This window comes from Monodon monoceros, unplaced genomic scaffold (genome assembly GCF_005190385.1).
Source record: "Monodon monoceros isolate NGI ecotype Baffin Bay Population unplaced genomic scaffold, NGI_Narwhal_1 Super_Scaffold_13, whole genome shotgun sequence".
Taxonomy (NCBI): Eukaryota; Metazoa; Chordata; class Mammalia; order Artiodactyla; family Monodontidae; genus Monodon; species Monodon monoceros.
This window is the reverse complement of record NW_021703769.1, coordinates 1733142-1749821: the sequence shown is the minus strand read 5'-3', so window position 1 is coordinate 1749821 and position 16680 is coordinate 1733142. Positions and strand designations below refer to the sequence as shown.

Genomic DNA, 16680 nt, shown 5'->3' with positions numbered 1-16680 from the left:
GTCCCCCCCAACACACACACACACACACACACACCTCTGTCCAGGCCGCGGCCTCCGCTACGCCCTGCCACCCGGTGGGCTCCTGGCCACCTCTTCCAGCCCAAGTCCGACCCCCTCTGCGACGGCGCCTGGCCCTCTTGCTGCCACTTGCTGAACAAATACATTTTAGAAAAGCGATAGATCTGTGCAGGCCTGTTCCCCTCAGAAACAGAGAGAGTCTGGCAGTTAGGACTTAAAGCCTGATGCAACCGCCTCGAGAGGCAGCTAAATTTGTAAGGAGGAATGTGACTTGTTTCCCTTGCGAGTCTCCGAAGGAAACAGGACACGTCCCCTTGGGCTGGTCCTTCCTGGGCCAGGTGACCCAGGCGAGGCCAGAACGATCTGGAGGACAGAGAGGCTGCCAGCCTGTCGCTGTGGAAGGGGAGCTCGGAAAGGCTGCTTATGGCCTGGGGCTAAGAGCATACCTCCACCGTGAGAGCATGCACTGGTTGAGCACTTGCTGTATGCAAGGCATGAAGGCTAAGCAGGACTCAAAGGGGTCCCCAAGGCTGCTCAGATCGACAGAACACGAGACCAGAACAGCTGCCTTGTGGCCTCGGATACCGGGATGGGCAGGGCTGAGGGATGCTGGGTGGACTGTTGTTTCTTTTAGATGAAGTTTTTTTGTTTTTTAATTTTTTTTTAATGCTTTATTTGTTCAGCTGTAATAAGTCATTTTAAGACCTCTGTGTTCTCAGATATGTTTTCTTTCTTTCCCTTTCTTCTCTCTCTCTCTTTAGGCTACACGGGGTCTTCGTTGCTGCGCACAGGCTCCCTCTAGTAGTGGTGAGCGGGGGCTTCCGCGGCGGGCTTCTCCCAGCGTAATTCTCAGGAAACTCGTGGGTGCGTTACTGACCGTATCATCAGTGCGCTCCGCTCACCCCCGGGGAGCATTTCACTGAGTAAAGACCCTCTGGTTTGCCTGCACTCGCCTTCCGACGGACACGCGGGCCGTCCCCATTTTACCCCATCGACGAGCAGAGCCTCAGTGAGCATCCTCGCAAGGTGTCTCCGGAGGACAAGGCACCCACTTCCCTGAGTAGACGCAGAGGGGTGCGACTGCGGGCTCACGCATGTTTACGTTGCCAGGCGTGACACGGTTTCCCGAGTGGTTCCGCCACGTTACACACTGACAGCCTGTGGGAAGCTCCACCCACACACAACACCGTCAACCTTTACCATCTGAGCCAACGTGGGTGAGTGGTGGAATCTCACCGTGGTTTTGTGTTTCTCCGATGACCCGTAACGACGAGCACCTTTTCATTTGCCTGTTGGCTCACGGGCAGACCTTCCATGAAGTACCTGTTCAAGGGTCTCGCACGTTCTTTACCAAGCTGTCTTCTGACTGCTGAGCTGTGGAATTCTTTGTATATTCTGGACACAGGTCCTTTGCCGGGCGTATACTTTGCAAATATTTTCTGGAAGTCTCTGGCTTGCCCTCTCACTGTCACAAGAGCATCTTTCGATGAGAGAAAGTTTGTAACTTTAAAGTCCAATTTTCCAATGTTTTCTCTGTGGTTTGTGCCTTCTATGCCCTTAGAAATCCCTGCCCACTCCCACGTCATGACGATCTCCGACGTTTTCTCCCAGAAGCTTTGCAGTTTTAGCCCCCGTTTTCAGGCCTGTGATCCATCTCGAAGTGATACCCGTGGTGTGAGGGCTCACGTTCCCCCCACCCACCCATAGGGCATCTGGTCACACCAGCAAAAACCTAGTGACCATAACGTATGGATCCCTTTCTGGACTCTCTATTTTGTTCATGGATCCTGTCTGTCTTTACGCCAATACCATGCTGTCCCAATTACTGCAGCTCTACAGGAAGTCATGAAATCTGGGGTGGAAATACTTCAATTTTGTTCTAGATTGTCCTGGCTATTCTAAGTCCTCTGCAGATTCATGTAAGTTTCTAGAATCACATTGTCAGTTTCTATGAAAATTGCTGGGATTCTAACCGGGACAGCATTGAATCAGTTGGGAGAGAACCGCTATCTTCACAATACTGGGTCCCCTCCGTGGGTACAGCGAAGTTTCTCCCTTTAGGTCTCCTTTCCTCTCATTTCAGTGTAACGATCTCAGACATCTTTAACTGTATGTATTCCCACGTATCCCAATGTTCCTGGTGGTGGTGTTAATGCTACTTTTCTAGCTTTTTGCCGCTGGCTAAGAGATTACGCTTGATTCTGGATCCTGACCTCACACCCCGAAATCTTACAAAACGCACAAGCACCGGAACCGTTTCAGCGCCGTGCGCATGGATTCTTTTGGGATTTCTGTGCACTCGACTGCATTGCCTCAGGGTCCTGCCCTCACCTTCAGTCCTCATTTCTCTCTCGCGCCTTTCTGCCCGACTGGGACTGCAGTTCCCTGGGGAATGGACGTGGTGAAAGCAGACGTCCTTGTCGTGGCCCTGGCCCATTCCCACAGCGCTCTACCCCAAGCCCACAGAGGTACGCGAATCGGACTTCGGACAACTGGTAAAGTGGTGTGCTGAAACGCTGAACAGCACCCGGTGCCCACAGGAGGGAGAAATAACGGATAAAGGCGCCTCGAGGCTGCTGGCCACGCTTCTGCCAGGGATCAATCCCCGGCGAGCGTCAGTCTGTGCCTCGGCGAGGCCCCTGGCAGAACGACTGGGCCCAGGAGGACGTGCAGAGAAGCCGGAACTAAAGCTACTGCACCTGCAGAAACCCAGGCGCTGCTGCCCGTTACTGACTGACCTAGTTTATTTCAGGCCAAGAACTTAGTGAAAGCAAAGTATTAGTCGTGACAGAAAGTCCAAGCATGACCTAATTAATCAACCGCCTTGGGCGTTTTCATGCAGGGGGAAGACTGGAAGTCGTGCCCCTGGTACTCCCTGCTCAGGCTCTGAAAATTCAGATTTAGTTTCTTTCATCATCCAAAATCACAGGCGTTACAGGTTGAACTGCAATCCCCCCCTCCCTTAAAAAAAAAAAAAAAAAAAAAAAGCTTATGCCGGGGTTGTGTGGCGGTCCTAACACTCCAGGACCTCAGAACATGACCTTATTTGGACACAGGGTCTTCACAGAGGTCATCAAGTTCAAATGAGGTCACTAGGGCGGGCCCTCATCCAAACGACTGGTATCCTGTGAAAAGGAGAAACTCAGACACAAAGACAGATGCACACACGGCGAAAACACCACGGAAAGGTGAAGGGGCGACGCTTCTACGCCCCAAGGAACATCCAAGATGCCCGCGACCACCAGAAGCCGGGGGACCAGGGCACATCCTCCACCACCGCACTCAGAACCAACATGGCCCACACACCTGGGTCTCGACTTCAGCCTCCAGAACGGAGACGACCAAAACCTGTGGTCTCAGCCACCCGGTCCATGGTGCTCTGTCACAGCAGCCCCAGGCAACTGACGCAACAGGTACCAGAATGAGACCGTAACTCGTAAATAAGCCCACGGATCATGGGAGATCCAGCAAACTCGTCAAAATTAACGTGAAAGCTAGATGCCGAAAACCATCACGCCAGGGACAGGGTCTGTGGCTCTTGAGAGGCCGAGCGCTGGTGGGGACTTAGGCGGCTAAGCCTCTGAAAGGGGGGCCCCTCGGGAGCTATGGTTCATCAAGGCCAACCTGTCATGCTCACCGCCAGACGGGGCGGGGCCTCGGGAGACCCCGCCCTCCCCATCCAGGGGGTGGGTCCACATCAGGGCTGGGGCTGCCCCCCGCCCCCGACCCCGGATCTCCCCCACTCCTCGCCTTACCTTCCCTCTCCCAGGGGTGCCCCTGTGCCTCTGCACGGACGGGAGCCCGGCGTCCACGCTGCGCAAGTCCATCTGTGTCCGACGTGGGGAGCCCCAGGCTGAGGGCAAGGCCTGAGCTCGGCTTCCGGGCCCTCGGACGTGACCCACCGGGTCCTACTCTGGAGCACGCAGGTCCTGTCCTTGGAAGTGAGGCTATTTCTACCAGATTCGCTGGGTTTTAGACACTGATTCTAACAAGGAGCTCATAAATACACCTCAGCGGAACCAGAGCTGAGTCTCTGGCAGCAGAATCTACAACTGGAAAACTGGGAAAAATAGGCAAAACAAATACAGATAAATTTGTTTTTAATAAAGGAGTTAATTTTCTTTCAATCCTATATAAAACAATAGCAATTAAAAACTTCATTTCTGAAAGTAAAATATTTACATATGAACAAGTAACTGTGCAAAATTTACATGAAAAAATGGAAAGACAGGGATTTCCTAAAAGACAAAATAAAAGGTGTAACAGTTTTCAGGCGTTGGTAAAAAATACTGATCAGCATTCAGTTCACACGCGCGAATAAAGTCTAACGTGAGAATCCACACGGAGAAAGCCGAAGTATTTACAGTCATAAAAGTACTATCAATAGACAATTTAATACAATAACCTCTGAAAATATAAAGAACCAATTAGTATATTTGTAATAAAAAAATAGGTACAAAGAAGGGGCTTTTGCTCTGGACGTCTGTAAAGCGAGTCCACAGCTTGCATACAGCCTCTTAGCAAAATAATTATAGCTACATAGCCGTCCTCACGTTGTGTGCCAAAGGTTATGTACAATTACTGACAAAATACACCAACCAGTTTTCAACACTTGATTCACACTGAGAAACACTCTTCTGATGATTCTTCTCAACTCTGGTTTTATTTCATCTAAGTTTTTTCACTTTTAGCTAAAAAACAGTGCAAGTAAAATAGATTTATGCTGAAAAGGTTTTCATTTCTTTTAACTTTACAGCTTTACAAACGATAGCAAATAAAATGCATTTGTACAGATGCTGACCCCACACATTCAGAAGGAGCCGCGTCGCCGGGCCCCACGAAGCAGAAAGGGAGGAGCCCCAGGCGCAGGCAGGCGGTGAGCTGCCTGCTCCCTGAGGGTCCTGAATGGAGGGCCGGGGACGGGAAGGAGATAAATAGTCTAAAAAAATCAGTTTGCTTTGCCAACTGACTAATACAAAAATAAAATAAATGAAATGAGGTCATCGGCTGTAGACACACACCTCCGCAGTAAGTTGGGCTGAACTAAACCAAATGCACAAACGATGTAGAAACCGCTATGAGGTGACAGAGGGCAGCTACTTATTTGCTAAACGATTCCATCAGTTTTTATATATGGCTTGTTTGGCAAGAAGGCCACTCGATCAAAGATGAGTTAAGATTTAATTGTCCTTTAAGAGTACCCGCGGGCCTCTCGTTCTCTGTTACAGAAACGTGTTTTCCTTCATACTGAAGAGTTGACTTAGAAACAGGAATATAAAACTGTTCCATTGTAAAGAGGTGGCTGCTTTTAAACAATATCCCATTTGCTTGTTACAAAAAGGCGTCATCTGCAAATATAGAAAAAGTCCCCAGGCGTCTCCGGCTAAGAGGCCGCGTCCGTGCTACTTAAGGAATGCTTTGTAGAGCAACAGTGAATGGCTTGTCTCACGTTCATTTTCTAAACAAAATATGAGGTCCCTGAGGTTGACCCGCGTGATCCTTTGTCGCGTGAACTGTCTGGGGGTTCCGACGCCGGAACTGCCTGGGACCGCTGAGCCTGGGCCCGAGCCCTGGTGACGAGAAAGGAGAAGACAGCCGAGTTAGTGGTGCGCAGAGGTGGGCAGGGCCCTCGGCGCTGGAAGGAAGGGGCAGGGCCAGGTGCCGCCCCAGGACCAACTCACGTTTCCCTACAGGTGTCCCAAGAAACCCTGGCTCTGGAGGAAGCCAGGCCTACTGCTGGAGCTGAAGTGCTTTACGAGTCCCTAACGGGGAGGGGTGAGAGCAGGGGGCACGCCGACCCTCCAGGACTGGTGCTGTCAGGCACGCGCTCGAGAACACTAACCCCGAGATTCCCCCCAGAGCTCAGACTCTGGCCCCTGGGGCACGAGGAAGGAAAAGGTGGCGGCTCCTGCCCCAAGGGGACGGCAGAACAGCTCCAGGGCTTGTGGCTGGCGTCCCCGACCTCCAGGCGTCCAGGGACTCAGGTGTGCTGATGCTGTGCCCGCGGCGGCCGTGACATCCCCGCTTCGCTGGCAAAGGCACACTTCCCAAGGCCGCAAGGTCTAGACTCCTGGGCTGGGCGGGCTGGCGGTGGTCGGCTGGCTGCGCCGAGGGCTCCACAGTCACCACGTCGTCCATGGCCTGGAGGGGGCTCCCTGCTTCCCCGGGCTGACAGCGGCAGTTCGGCCGGCCTGTACCGCTCGGCGCCCAGCCTGGTCGGCCCGCGGGGGATCCGGGCGACGGCTGGGGCTCTGATGCCTGCCTGCTTGGCACAGGCGGGTTTCCGGGCGCTCTCCTGCCACGTCGCCTCCCCTCAGCAGCAGCGTCCCGTGGTTTCAGCATGTCACCACCTCCAACCGACACTCGCAGGCATGAACCACGCAACTCCCAATCGGACAGTCCTCGGTTTTCCACTCGGAATGAACACTGAGTGTCTGTATTCTGATGGTTAAAGTCGCTCTTGTATATTTGAAGCGCAAACCTTACAGTGCTATTTTTACAGCGTTTTCTCGAAGTTTAAGGTGGGAGCGATGAGCCCTATGATGCTGGAGGAAGCGGCAGCACAGCAAGCAGCCAGCAGGTGGCAGGTGAGGCTGGTCCCTCCTGGGCACTCAGGGCAGCTCAGGGCACGCACGCCCTTCTTCCACCTTCCACCGTTAACCGCGTGTTCTTTACGCCCCCTTCAGACACCCTTAAACCACCGGGGTCCCTCCTCCAGGCCGGTCCTCTGGTGACACTTTTCCGTGTTTGAACAACTATATAGGTTTTCTTGGCAGCTTCCCCTGAGTCTCCATAACAGCCCTAAAGGAGCATTTTGTGAACAAGACAAACCGCCCCTGAAAAGGGGGTGATGAAAGCACACAGTTTAGAGGAGCCAGGAGGAAAATGGGGTTCCATCTCCGCAGCCGGAGAGCTGGCCTGCACCGGGGGCCCTGTGGGTGTGAAGCCTCTGCACCACGGGGGAGCCTGCAGGCCAAGCCGAGGCCAGTGCCTGGCCAGACGGCTGGGGCGGGGCCGGCGGGGCCATCAGGCAGGTGGGAGCTCCTCCCCGCCCGGGACAGACAGGGCGGCACCAGACCTTGGGGCTCGTGGAGAGCAAAGCGCTCCCTCAACCACGGGCCAGGTGTCTTCTGTGACACTCGCTACAACTCTGGGCCACGTGTGATGTTCTTACTCTCAAAACAGTTCAACGGCCAAACCCAGCTGGGACAGGGGTGAGGGCTCCCTTCAGGCACAGCATTTAAAGCTGAAACTCAAGCAATCCCTGCAAGTAATATTTTAATGAGATCTTTTTCAGAAGTCAGCAGTGCTTCCAAACAAACCGGACAGGCAAGCGTTAGCACAGCCCACAGCCAGGGCTCCGGGGCCGGGACCACACCGGCCCCACTCCGCACGTCTCAGGCTCCAAAGGTCACGACGCTGCCATGCGTCACTGTTCTATGGACTTGAATAAGAAGCCTATGTGCTCAAAAGGCATCCTACTTGACAACTCAAATGACTTCTGATTTCATGGGGTGAGTGCCGTCCTTCGATCGTACTGCCCTTGGGGTGTCCTGGCCAGAGAAGGCGGTCACAGGAACCCAGCGCCCAGCCTGCGGGCGCAAGGACCGGTCCGGCCCAGAGCCCCATGTGGGAAGCCTGGGGAAGCGGCCCTCGGGCACGGCAGCTGAGCGACCAGCAGTGACCTCAGATGACAGAAAACTGCGGGGCAGGTGCCGGCGTCCACCTTCAACAACATTCACACTCCAGCAAAGAGGCTGATTCGGTGTGTTTTGTTTTGTATTTGCAGGCACTGGGGTTGAAACAAAGCGACCGTGGACACACGGTTTACATTCTCCCGGAGGCCAGCTTCCTCCCTGAAAGTGCTGTGTGACCATTCATCATGTCCTGTCACAGGACTGCTGAGAGGATTCATGAAAGGAGGCTGGTATCTCCTTTGAAGGCAATCTTTCCACTGTCAAAAACACCACAACCAACCTAACAGGCAACAAACACTCAAGGTGAAAACCAAATGGAAACAATCACCTCCGTCCCAACCCCACCTGGCTCGCGGGGTCACTTCGCTGGGGCCCCCAGGGCCGTGCACAACCAGCGGTGGCAGCCAGTGCAGCTTCAGACCTGCCGTGGCCACTCGCCCAGTCGGCGGAGAGCACCAGCCCCTCGGGGACTGTCTCGGGGGGACTCGCACCACGGGGGCCTCGTTGCCGCTCCCCCCAGAGCCCCCTCGACAACAGTGAGAGGTCTGTGCCCACGAGAGGGCACCTCTAACCCACGTGATGTCCCTGCGTCCCGGACGGCGAGTGACGAGGTCACGGCGCCAAGAGCACAGGCCCCCGGCCAGCTTGCTCTGCTCCGCTTCTGCCAGCGCAGTCCCCACACTTGTCCATGAAACGGAGCCCACGCCCAGCACAGGCAGCTGAAGGGCGCTGTGAAAAGCGGCAGCGACGGAGCCCCTCGGGCACTCAGCTCAGAACAAGGGCCACTCGCAGGAGGCTGAAGACAAGCTCACCCCGGTACCTCCCATCGTCTCCCCAAGAACCGTCCAGAACAGGGAGGGAAACACAGACCTATGCGGGGCACGGCACCCGCACAACACGAGGATGGGGTCCGGACCCCACGCGGAACGATGCTCCTGGGCGGGGCCCACAGCGCCTCCACGAGGCCAAGCACCAGAGACAGAGCAGGGAGGGGGGGCTCCCGCCAGAGCGGGCCTGGGGGGCCTAAGAGCGCACAGCTTCTGAGATGAGTCCTTTGAAACTGGGCAGCGGCGGCAGGCAAAGAAGTAAGCGGGGGGGAATGCAGGGGCCGGCAGGCACAGGGTCTCGCCTCCAGAGGACCCTCAGCCCTCCTCACCCTCGGACAGACACCTGCGAAGCCACCGGGCTCGCAGAACTGTCAGCAGAGGGCACCGTCCGAGGGCGAATCTTGTAAACACCCCAACCATGAAAATGCACACGAGGAAGATACGCAGGTCCACAAAGAACCACTGCAAAAAATCAGAAGATGAAACTCCACATGTATCAGAGACAAAGTCAGTCTGGAAAAACAAGAAAACTGTAAGACAACGCTTTCAACAAAACAAAATATACTTAACATCTGAGGATATGAAAATCACCTTGAATCAAAACCTCAAAACTTAGCAGGAAAATGGACTGAAAACCAGAAAGAAATGAGAGTTGATTTGACACAAGAAAGAAATGAGAAAAAAAGACAAAAGTATCTCAGAAATTAATATAAACCGTAAGGTGCTCAGGGGAGAAAAGACTTGAATAAAAATGTAGTAAGAGGCAAAGAAGAAAGGCAGAAAAACAAGAGAATAAAAATGAGACAAAGAAAAGAAATTAAAGGGCCAGGGAAAAAAACAGGGGAAAAGGAAGCAACCAAAGGAGGACATGTACTCAGTCGTCAGAGCCCCGGAGAAGGAAGACAGACGTGCAGCAGAGGTTAACACTCAAACTATAATCCAAGGAAACTTTCAAGAAACAGAAAACAAAACAAACCGACACACTGAAAGGGCATGTGGGCACCTGGGAAAGTTAACCCATAAAAATCAACTTCCACAAAGCCTCATAAAACTGTCAGCTTTCCAAGATAAAGAAAACGCCTCCAGGTAAAAAGAGAAAATAAACCATCAAGACGAGAGAATTAACCTGGCATCAGGCTTTCCCAAACCAACACAGAAAGCAATGCAACAGCACTGAAAAATCACTGAAAGCAAGTGTGAACCAACATTTTTATATCCAGCCTAACTGTCCTCCACACATCAAGGCCACAGAAAAACCGTTTCAACCTGCAAAACATCAGGGGACTCTGCACCTGAGCTTTGCGAAGGCTCAGCCACGGGCAGGGGTCGTCCCAACAAGGGAAGAGCGGGGAAACCTCAGAAAAACGCAGAAATAAGCATTTATAATATATAAACATGCAGCTGGTGCCACAGCAGAGGCGGGGAAGAGGCTGGGAGACGGCAAGCGCTGTGACAAGGCGGAAATGACGCAACAAAGCACGAAAGGGGAAGGGAAGGGGACACCACAGGCTCCGGATGCAGTGTGGCCACCGGGGAGCCGAGGAGAAGGCTGACGCAAGCCGAACAGGAAACACACGTGAAAACCGGGGACTGAAGACGCCCAGAAACACTGACATACAAAAGTAACCACTAGAGCACAGTTACAAACCATCCTAAACACGAACAAAAATCTTAGTTAAGGAGCAAAGACTACACATCTCACCAAAAAACAGAGCAACTATAAAAAGTACACATCATCATAAAATACTGTGACCGAGTCAGAACCCACTTTGTCAGCTATATCAATACAGATGACGGGCCTAACTCACCCGTGACAGGAAAACGCTTTTCGACTGGACTCAGAAAACAAGACCCTGCCGTGTGCTCTACACAAGAGACATACCTAAAGGAAGGGCTACAAATCAAGCAGAATGGAGGTGTTCCAGGCTGATGCAAACAGGAGAGCAGGGGTAACGGCCCTGACTGAGGACAAAGGAGACATCAAGCCCACTGGGCAAAGGCTGACGCTTTTCAATGGTAAAAATCACGACTCACGTTGAACATGTAACACTTACGGATGTTTATGCACCAAATAACACAGCAACCCCCATACAAAGCAAAAACTGCAGGAGATGCAAGGAGATAAAGACAGAAACACAAGGACTTCCCTGGTGGCTCAGTGGTTAAGAATCCGCCTGCCAATGCAGGGGACACGGGTTCGATCCCTGGTCCAGGAAGATTCCACGTGCCGCGGAGCAACTAAGCCCGTGCGCCACAACTACCGAGCCTGCGCTCTAGAGCCTGCAAGCCACAACTGCTGAGCCCACGCACCTCAACTACTGAAGCCCACATGCCCAGAGCCTGTGCTCCGCAACAAGAGAAACCACTGCAGTGAGAAGCCCACGCACCGCAACGAAGAGTAGCCCCCGCTCACCACAACTAGAGAAAGCCTGCGTGCAGCAACGAAGACCCAACGCATCCAAAGATAAATAAATAAATGAATTTATTTTTAAAAAAAAGACAAAAACACACTAACAACGGAAAGCTCTGGGACACCACATCCATCCAGCACAAAACACATCACGTGGACAAAAATAAGCAAAGACACAGTGGGCGTAATCGGTAAGGTGCACCCCATATAAACCCAGCAAGCCCTACACCTGCCTAAGAATACGCCTTGTTCTCAAGCACCCACAGCACATTCACCGAAACTGAGCACCCCTGTTGCCCAACAGATCAGCAAAATGACAAACTGTGGCAACACACGCCAGGAGGCTGTGGGGAGACAGGGCCTTTCCCTCACCACCGGCGGGTGAGAACTGGCACGACCCTCCAGAGGGGAGCTTGGCAATTCCTAACAAAACTACCGACCCACTTACCTTCACCCCACAACACACACCCCCAAGAATACAATACCGTCCATGCACAAGGGAGGGGGTCGCCCAAGACACGTGGGTGCGGAGAAGCACCCCGCTTGCTGTGAAGAATGGGGAGCATCGCCACGAAACGGCATGGAGTGCACTCCAGAACATGCGAAGTGAAAACGGCCCACTGCAGAAGGGCGCTGACATTATGCTTCCTCAAGAGAGGCGGAAATCGCAAAACACACGCTTGTGTCTGAGGGGGAGGAGACGGCACTGCTGGGTGCAGGCATTTGTACAGCTCTGGCTCTGAGAACCCCCAAAATAAACAACCAAACGAAAGGGGGGGGGGCGCCACACTGGAGGACAGACAGCAGAAGAGCCCAGCTGTGCCACTCGGAGGGACACAGCCTGCTGCGGGGCAGCAGGAAAGGGCTCATCTAGTAATTCTGCGGTGCTGAGGACACAGAACTCGGGGGCGCCGCAGGGCTACACACAGAAGGAACTGGGAAGACACATGCTACTCTGGACAGTCAGCCACTTCCTTCTCACAGGGCTTAGCAGTTGTGGACCTCCTTTTTATCTGCAAAGTAGGGTGGGACAAACAGCAAACCCACCATGATGGTGAGAGTCAGGCCTCCCACGTGGGACGCGGGGCGGCTCGGAGGGCCTGTCACGGCAGGTTGGACCCACCGCCTTCGGTACAGACACAGAAAACACAGGTGGGGCGGTGCATGTATCCCCAGCTGTACCCCCGAGGGGGCTGGAGCAAGACACCCAGGGGCCCGAGCACACCGGTGCCCAGACCTGGTCCCTGCACACGCGTCCCAACAAAAAGAACCGCGGCTCTGTGGAGAAACGGTCGATTCCACTGTTAGGGCAGGGAAAATATAAGGTAAGCCTGGAACATTTGTGACGCGAGAGAGTAAGAACCCTTCAGAAGGTGACACGTTACGTCAACAGGACAGAGGAGCCCAACTGAAGGGCTCGCGAGGACCAAGCAGGGCTGGCAGAATTCCAACCAGCAAACGGGGGACAGAGGAGGAGAGCCTGTCAGCCCGCGGTCACCGAACACGGGAAGCAGTGGTGCCAACGAGGAGAAACAGGAGGGCACGGTCCCTCAGCATTTCCCACAAGACACTTTCATTACAAAGGGACACAGATTTTCCAGCGGAGATGCCTGCGACCCCCCTAGAACCAAGTGTTCAAAGTGATCACTCGCAGCGGGACACACAGATGTCACGTACCTCCTGATACGATGCACTGAGGACACAGTATCACTGGTGCGACATTCTAGCCAAATTACATAACCTGGGTTTCATCAAGAGGAAACGTAAGATGAGCTCAAATTAAGAGACCTTCTACCAAATAACCGACCACACACTCTTCAAAGTGTCAAGATCAGGAAAGGCAGGCAAAGACAGAGGACCCGTCATAGACCAGAGGAGGCTACAGAGACATGGTGACCAAATTCCAGGAGGGGTACTGGATGGGATCCTACATCTTCAGTGGAGAATGGTAACAATCAAATACAGAGAAAACATTTGCAAAAGACATATCTGGTTAAAAAAAAAAAAAAAACTCATCCAAACTATACAAAGAACTCCAAAAACTCAATAGCAAGAAAACAAACAACACAATTTTTAAAATGGATCAACGGGGCTTCCCTGGTGGCGCAGTGGCCGATGCAGGGAACACGGGTTCGTGCCCCGGTCCGGGAAGATCCCACATGCCGCAGAGCAGCTGGGCCCGTGAGGCATAAAAAAATAAATAAAAATTAAAAAAATAAAATAAAATGGATCAACGATCTTAAAAGACCCCTCGCCAAACAAGACGCACATGAAGAGATGCTCCACGTCATGCATCAGGGAAATGCAAATTAAAGCAATGAGACACCACGAGACACCTATTAGGATGGCCAAAATCTAGAGCACCAACAACACCAAATGCTGGTGAGGATGTGGAGCAACAGGAACGCTCATTCGTAACTGACGGGAATGCAACATGGAGCAGCTACTTTGCAAGACAGTCTGGCAGTTTTTTACAAAACTAAACATACTCTCACCATACGAACCAGCAATTGTGCTCCTTGGTATTTACCCAAAGGAGCTGAAAACTCATGTCCACACAAAAGCCTGCACCTGGGTATTTATAGCAGCTGTATTCACAGTGGCCAAAACTTGGAAGTAACCAAGATGTCCTTCAGCAGGTGACGGATAAATAAACTGTGGTGCATCCAGACAGCGGAATATTATTCAGCCTTAAAAAGAGAGAAATGAGGTACCAAGCCACGAGAGGACACGGAGGAACCTTAAATGCATTTAACTAAGTGAAAGAAGCCAATCTGAAAAGGCTACAGACTGTATGATTCCAACTCTATGACACTCTGGAAAAGACAAAACTATGGAGACAGTAAAAAGATCAAGGGTTGCCAGGGGCTGGGGGGAAAGAGGGATGACAGATGAAGCACAGAGGATATTTAGGGCCGTGAAACTACTCTGTATTATACTGTAAAGGTGGATACAGGCCATCATACATCTGTCCAAACCCACAGAATGTGCAACACCAAGAGGGAACCCGGATGTAAACTGCGGACTCTGGTGGTGATGAAGTGTCCGTGCAGGTTCATCGACTGTAACAAACGCAGCATCCGGTGGGGGGCATGGATGATGCGGGAGGCTGTGCAGGTGCGAGGGGAGCGGGGGGGGGGGGGGCACGCCGTATGGGAACTCTCTGCACTTTCCACTCGATTTGGCCGTGAACCTAAAACTGCTCTAAAATATAAAGTTTCTTAACTTAAAATTAAATTCTGAAAGACCAAATCAAATAAGGTCTCTAGTCAGTAGCATCACACCAATGATGCCCATTAGGGTAAGCTGAGGGATATACAGAAACTCTCTTTACTCTTCGTGTAACTTTGCTGCAAGTCTAAAATGAGTTCACAATAAATTTGTTTTTAAAGACACACCCTAAAGAAATAATCCTAAACTAAAAAAAGAAAAAGAGAAATTAAGCCTTAGCTCTGATGAACAAAGGCATATGAAGGACTTTTTAAATTCCAAATTTCGTATTAACTGTCAGACATATAACCCACAAGTATCCCTGAAGACCTAAATTAGGCACAACCAGCAACGTACGAAGCCACGCCGCAGGACCTCCGGTGGCGTGCATCCCTCCCACCGCCTCCTCAAGGTGCCCCCTCACCCCACACTCCTCCCCACACTCACGCCCTCCCCATCAGTCTGGAAATACGTGCTCTTTTTCTCGTCTTTAGAAAACGCCTAAGGCAGAAGTTAATCCACATGCCTTTCCCACGAGCCCTCCCCTCCCAGCACAGGGACCCCAGCGGCCAGAGTGGTTCGGGGACTGGTTACATTGAGCCAAAAAAAATAAAAAAACAGATATATTGAGAATAACGGGAACTTGCGTTCTGTCTGTCTGTGAAGGGATTCGAAAGTAAGGAAACGAAGAAGACTAGAAGCAGCCCTGAGGTCCTAGACTAGAATCTCAGCATCAACTAGAACACACAGGGTTGTTCTAGATACAGAAAGGGGCACGCGCGCACGCACACGCACACTCGCCTGTACACATACATACGTTCCGGGCTCTGACTGCTGGGGACCTGGAGCAGGGACCCCCGTAGCAATCAGCACACACAGTGCTCAAATACTGGTCTCTAAATACCACCCTCCACCGCAAGGAAGCAGGTTCCTGGGCGCCACTGCGGGTGAGGGCAGGGGAAGCACAAGAGGCACCTGGACACCTCTCACGCTTACAGGACGAGGGCAACGTTTCAAAAGGATATAGGAAACCGCTTGAAGAAGCTTCCACTGACCAAATCTAGAAATAACGAGAGTATTGATTACAACCCTCTGAATACAGCAGGAATCCATGCGTCCATATACAGTGATGAACGAATGCATGAATGAATGAGGACGGAGGGAGGGAGGGAGGGAAGCTCTTCTTCACGGCAGAAGGCAACCAGTAAATGTGGAAGGTGTGATGGAAACAGAGCATCGTGACCTGGCCCCCAGCCTGGCGGTCCTGACGCAAGGGCAGTCTGCAAGGGTGCTAAGGCCGGGTGAGGGGTGATGGGAACAGAGTACCTGCGTGACCCTGGAGTGCCTCCTTACACAACACTGATAAGCGCTAAGGGACTAGCTGACTACACAGTGGAGAAAGCTGCTTTCTCAGCCAGGCAACCTAACCAGGTGATCAAGGCTAAGGTCACCTAGTGATGCCAAGGGTCATCCTACAGAACAAGAGACCTGCCCTCTTCAGCACCGTCAGGAACGGGGAGACTGGGGAGAGGTTCACGCCACAAGCCAGCCGGACACCGCACACGCCTGGATCAAAGAGAAACCAGGACAGGCGGTGAAGTGGGAGCAGGTCTGGGGACCCTGGGGCATCAGGGCTGATTTCCCGATGCGGGGGGATGGGTGCAGTAGTAACACAAGAGAACGTCCAGCGTTGTCAGCATTTAGGGGTGATGGAACATCCCACACGCGTACTTGTGTGTGTAAAGAGGGGGTGACGAGGGCTTCCCTGGTGGCGCAGTGGTTGAGAGTCCACCTGCCGACGCAGGGGACGACGTGGGTTTGTGCCCCGGTCCGGGAAGATCCCACATGCCGCGGAGCGGCTGGGCCCGTGAGCCATGGCCGCTGAGCCTGCGCGTCCGGAGCCTGTGCTCCGCGACGGGAGAGGCCACAACAGTGAGAGGCCCGCGTACCGCAAAAAAAAAAAAAAAAGAAGGGGTATCAAAATAAAGGTGGTAAAATGTTCAGAATTGAGAATCTGAATGGAGTTTTTTATACTGTTCTTACAACTTTTCTATAGGTTTGAAACTACTCTAAATCAAAGGAAAAACATTTTGAAAAACACTAATCATTACATTCTGGGAAGAAGATGCCAGAGGCGTCAAAGTTGTTTTGAATCTTCCCGAAGGCCAGATAGAACACAGAGCAACTAGAAAGCAAAACCAAACGCCAGCAGACAACATTTACAACCAAACCGGTGAAGATGAACCGCGAGCAGCCACAAGCCTATCTGAAAACCGTGCAGGAAAAGCAGTGGGGCAGCTGCAAGACCCGAAGGCCCCCAGGGGCCAGCGGGTGTTCACCGGGAGGAGTGGCAGGTTCACTGGCGAGCAGCAGCTACAGCCAGGAGTTCTCTCCTCTCAGCAGCAGCCTCGCCGCTAGGAACTCTGCCTCCGACCCGCCAGGGCCCCGCAGCACAGGGCCTCACGCAGAAGAGAACCTGCGAGGAGCAAAATTAAAGCTGAGCGGGACAGTCCGGGAC

The 16680-nt window shown here is 52.6% G+C and overlaps 1 protein-coding gene across 1 annotated transcript in view; it reads right to left on the bottom strand.

The window, feature by feature from the left end:
• Positions 1-4662: 4662 nt before the first annotated feature.
• The window catches only part of TAF4 (TATA-box binding protein associated factor 4), a gene marked incomplete at its 5' end in the record, with an annotated part of 70186 nt that continues 58168 nt past the window's right edge, over positions 4663-16680 (bottom strand). The window contains one exon of the mRNA XM_029219870.1: positions 4663-5588. Coding sequence (XP_029075703.1) covers positions 5421-5588 — 168 coding nt within the window. The remainder of the gene's footprint in view (positions 5589-16680) is intronic.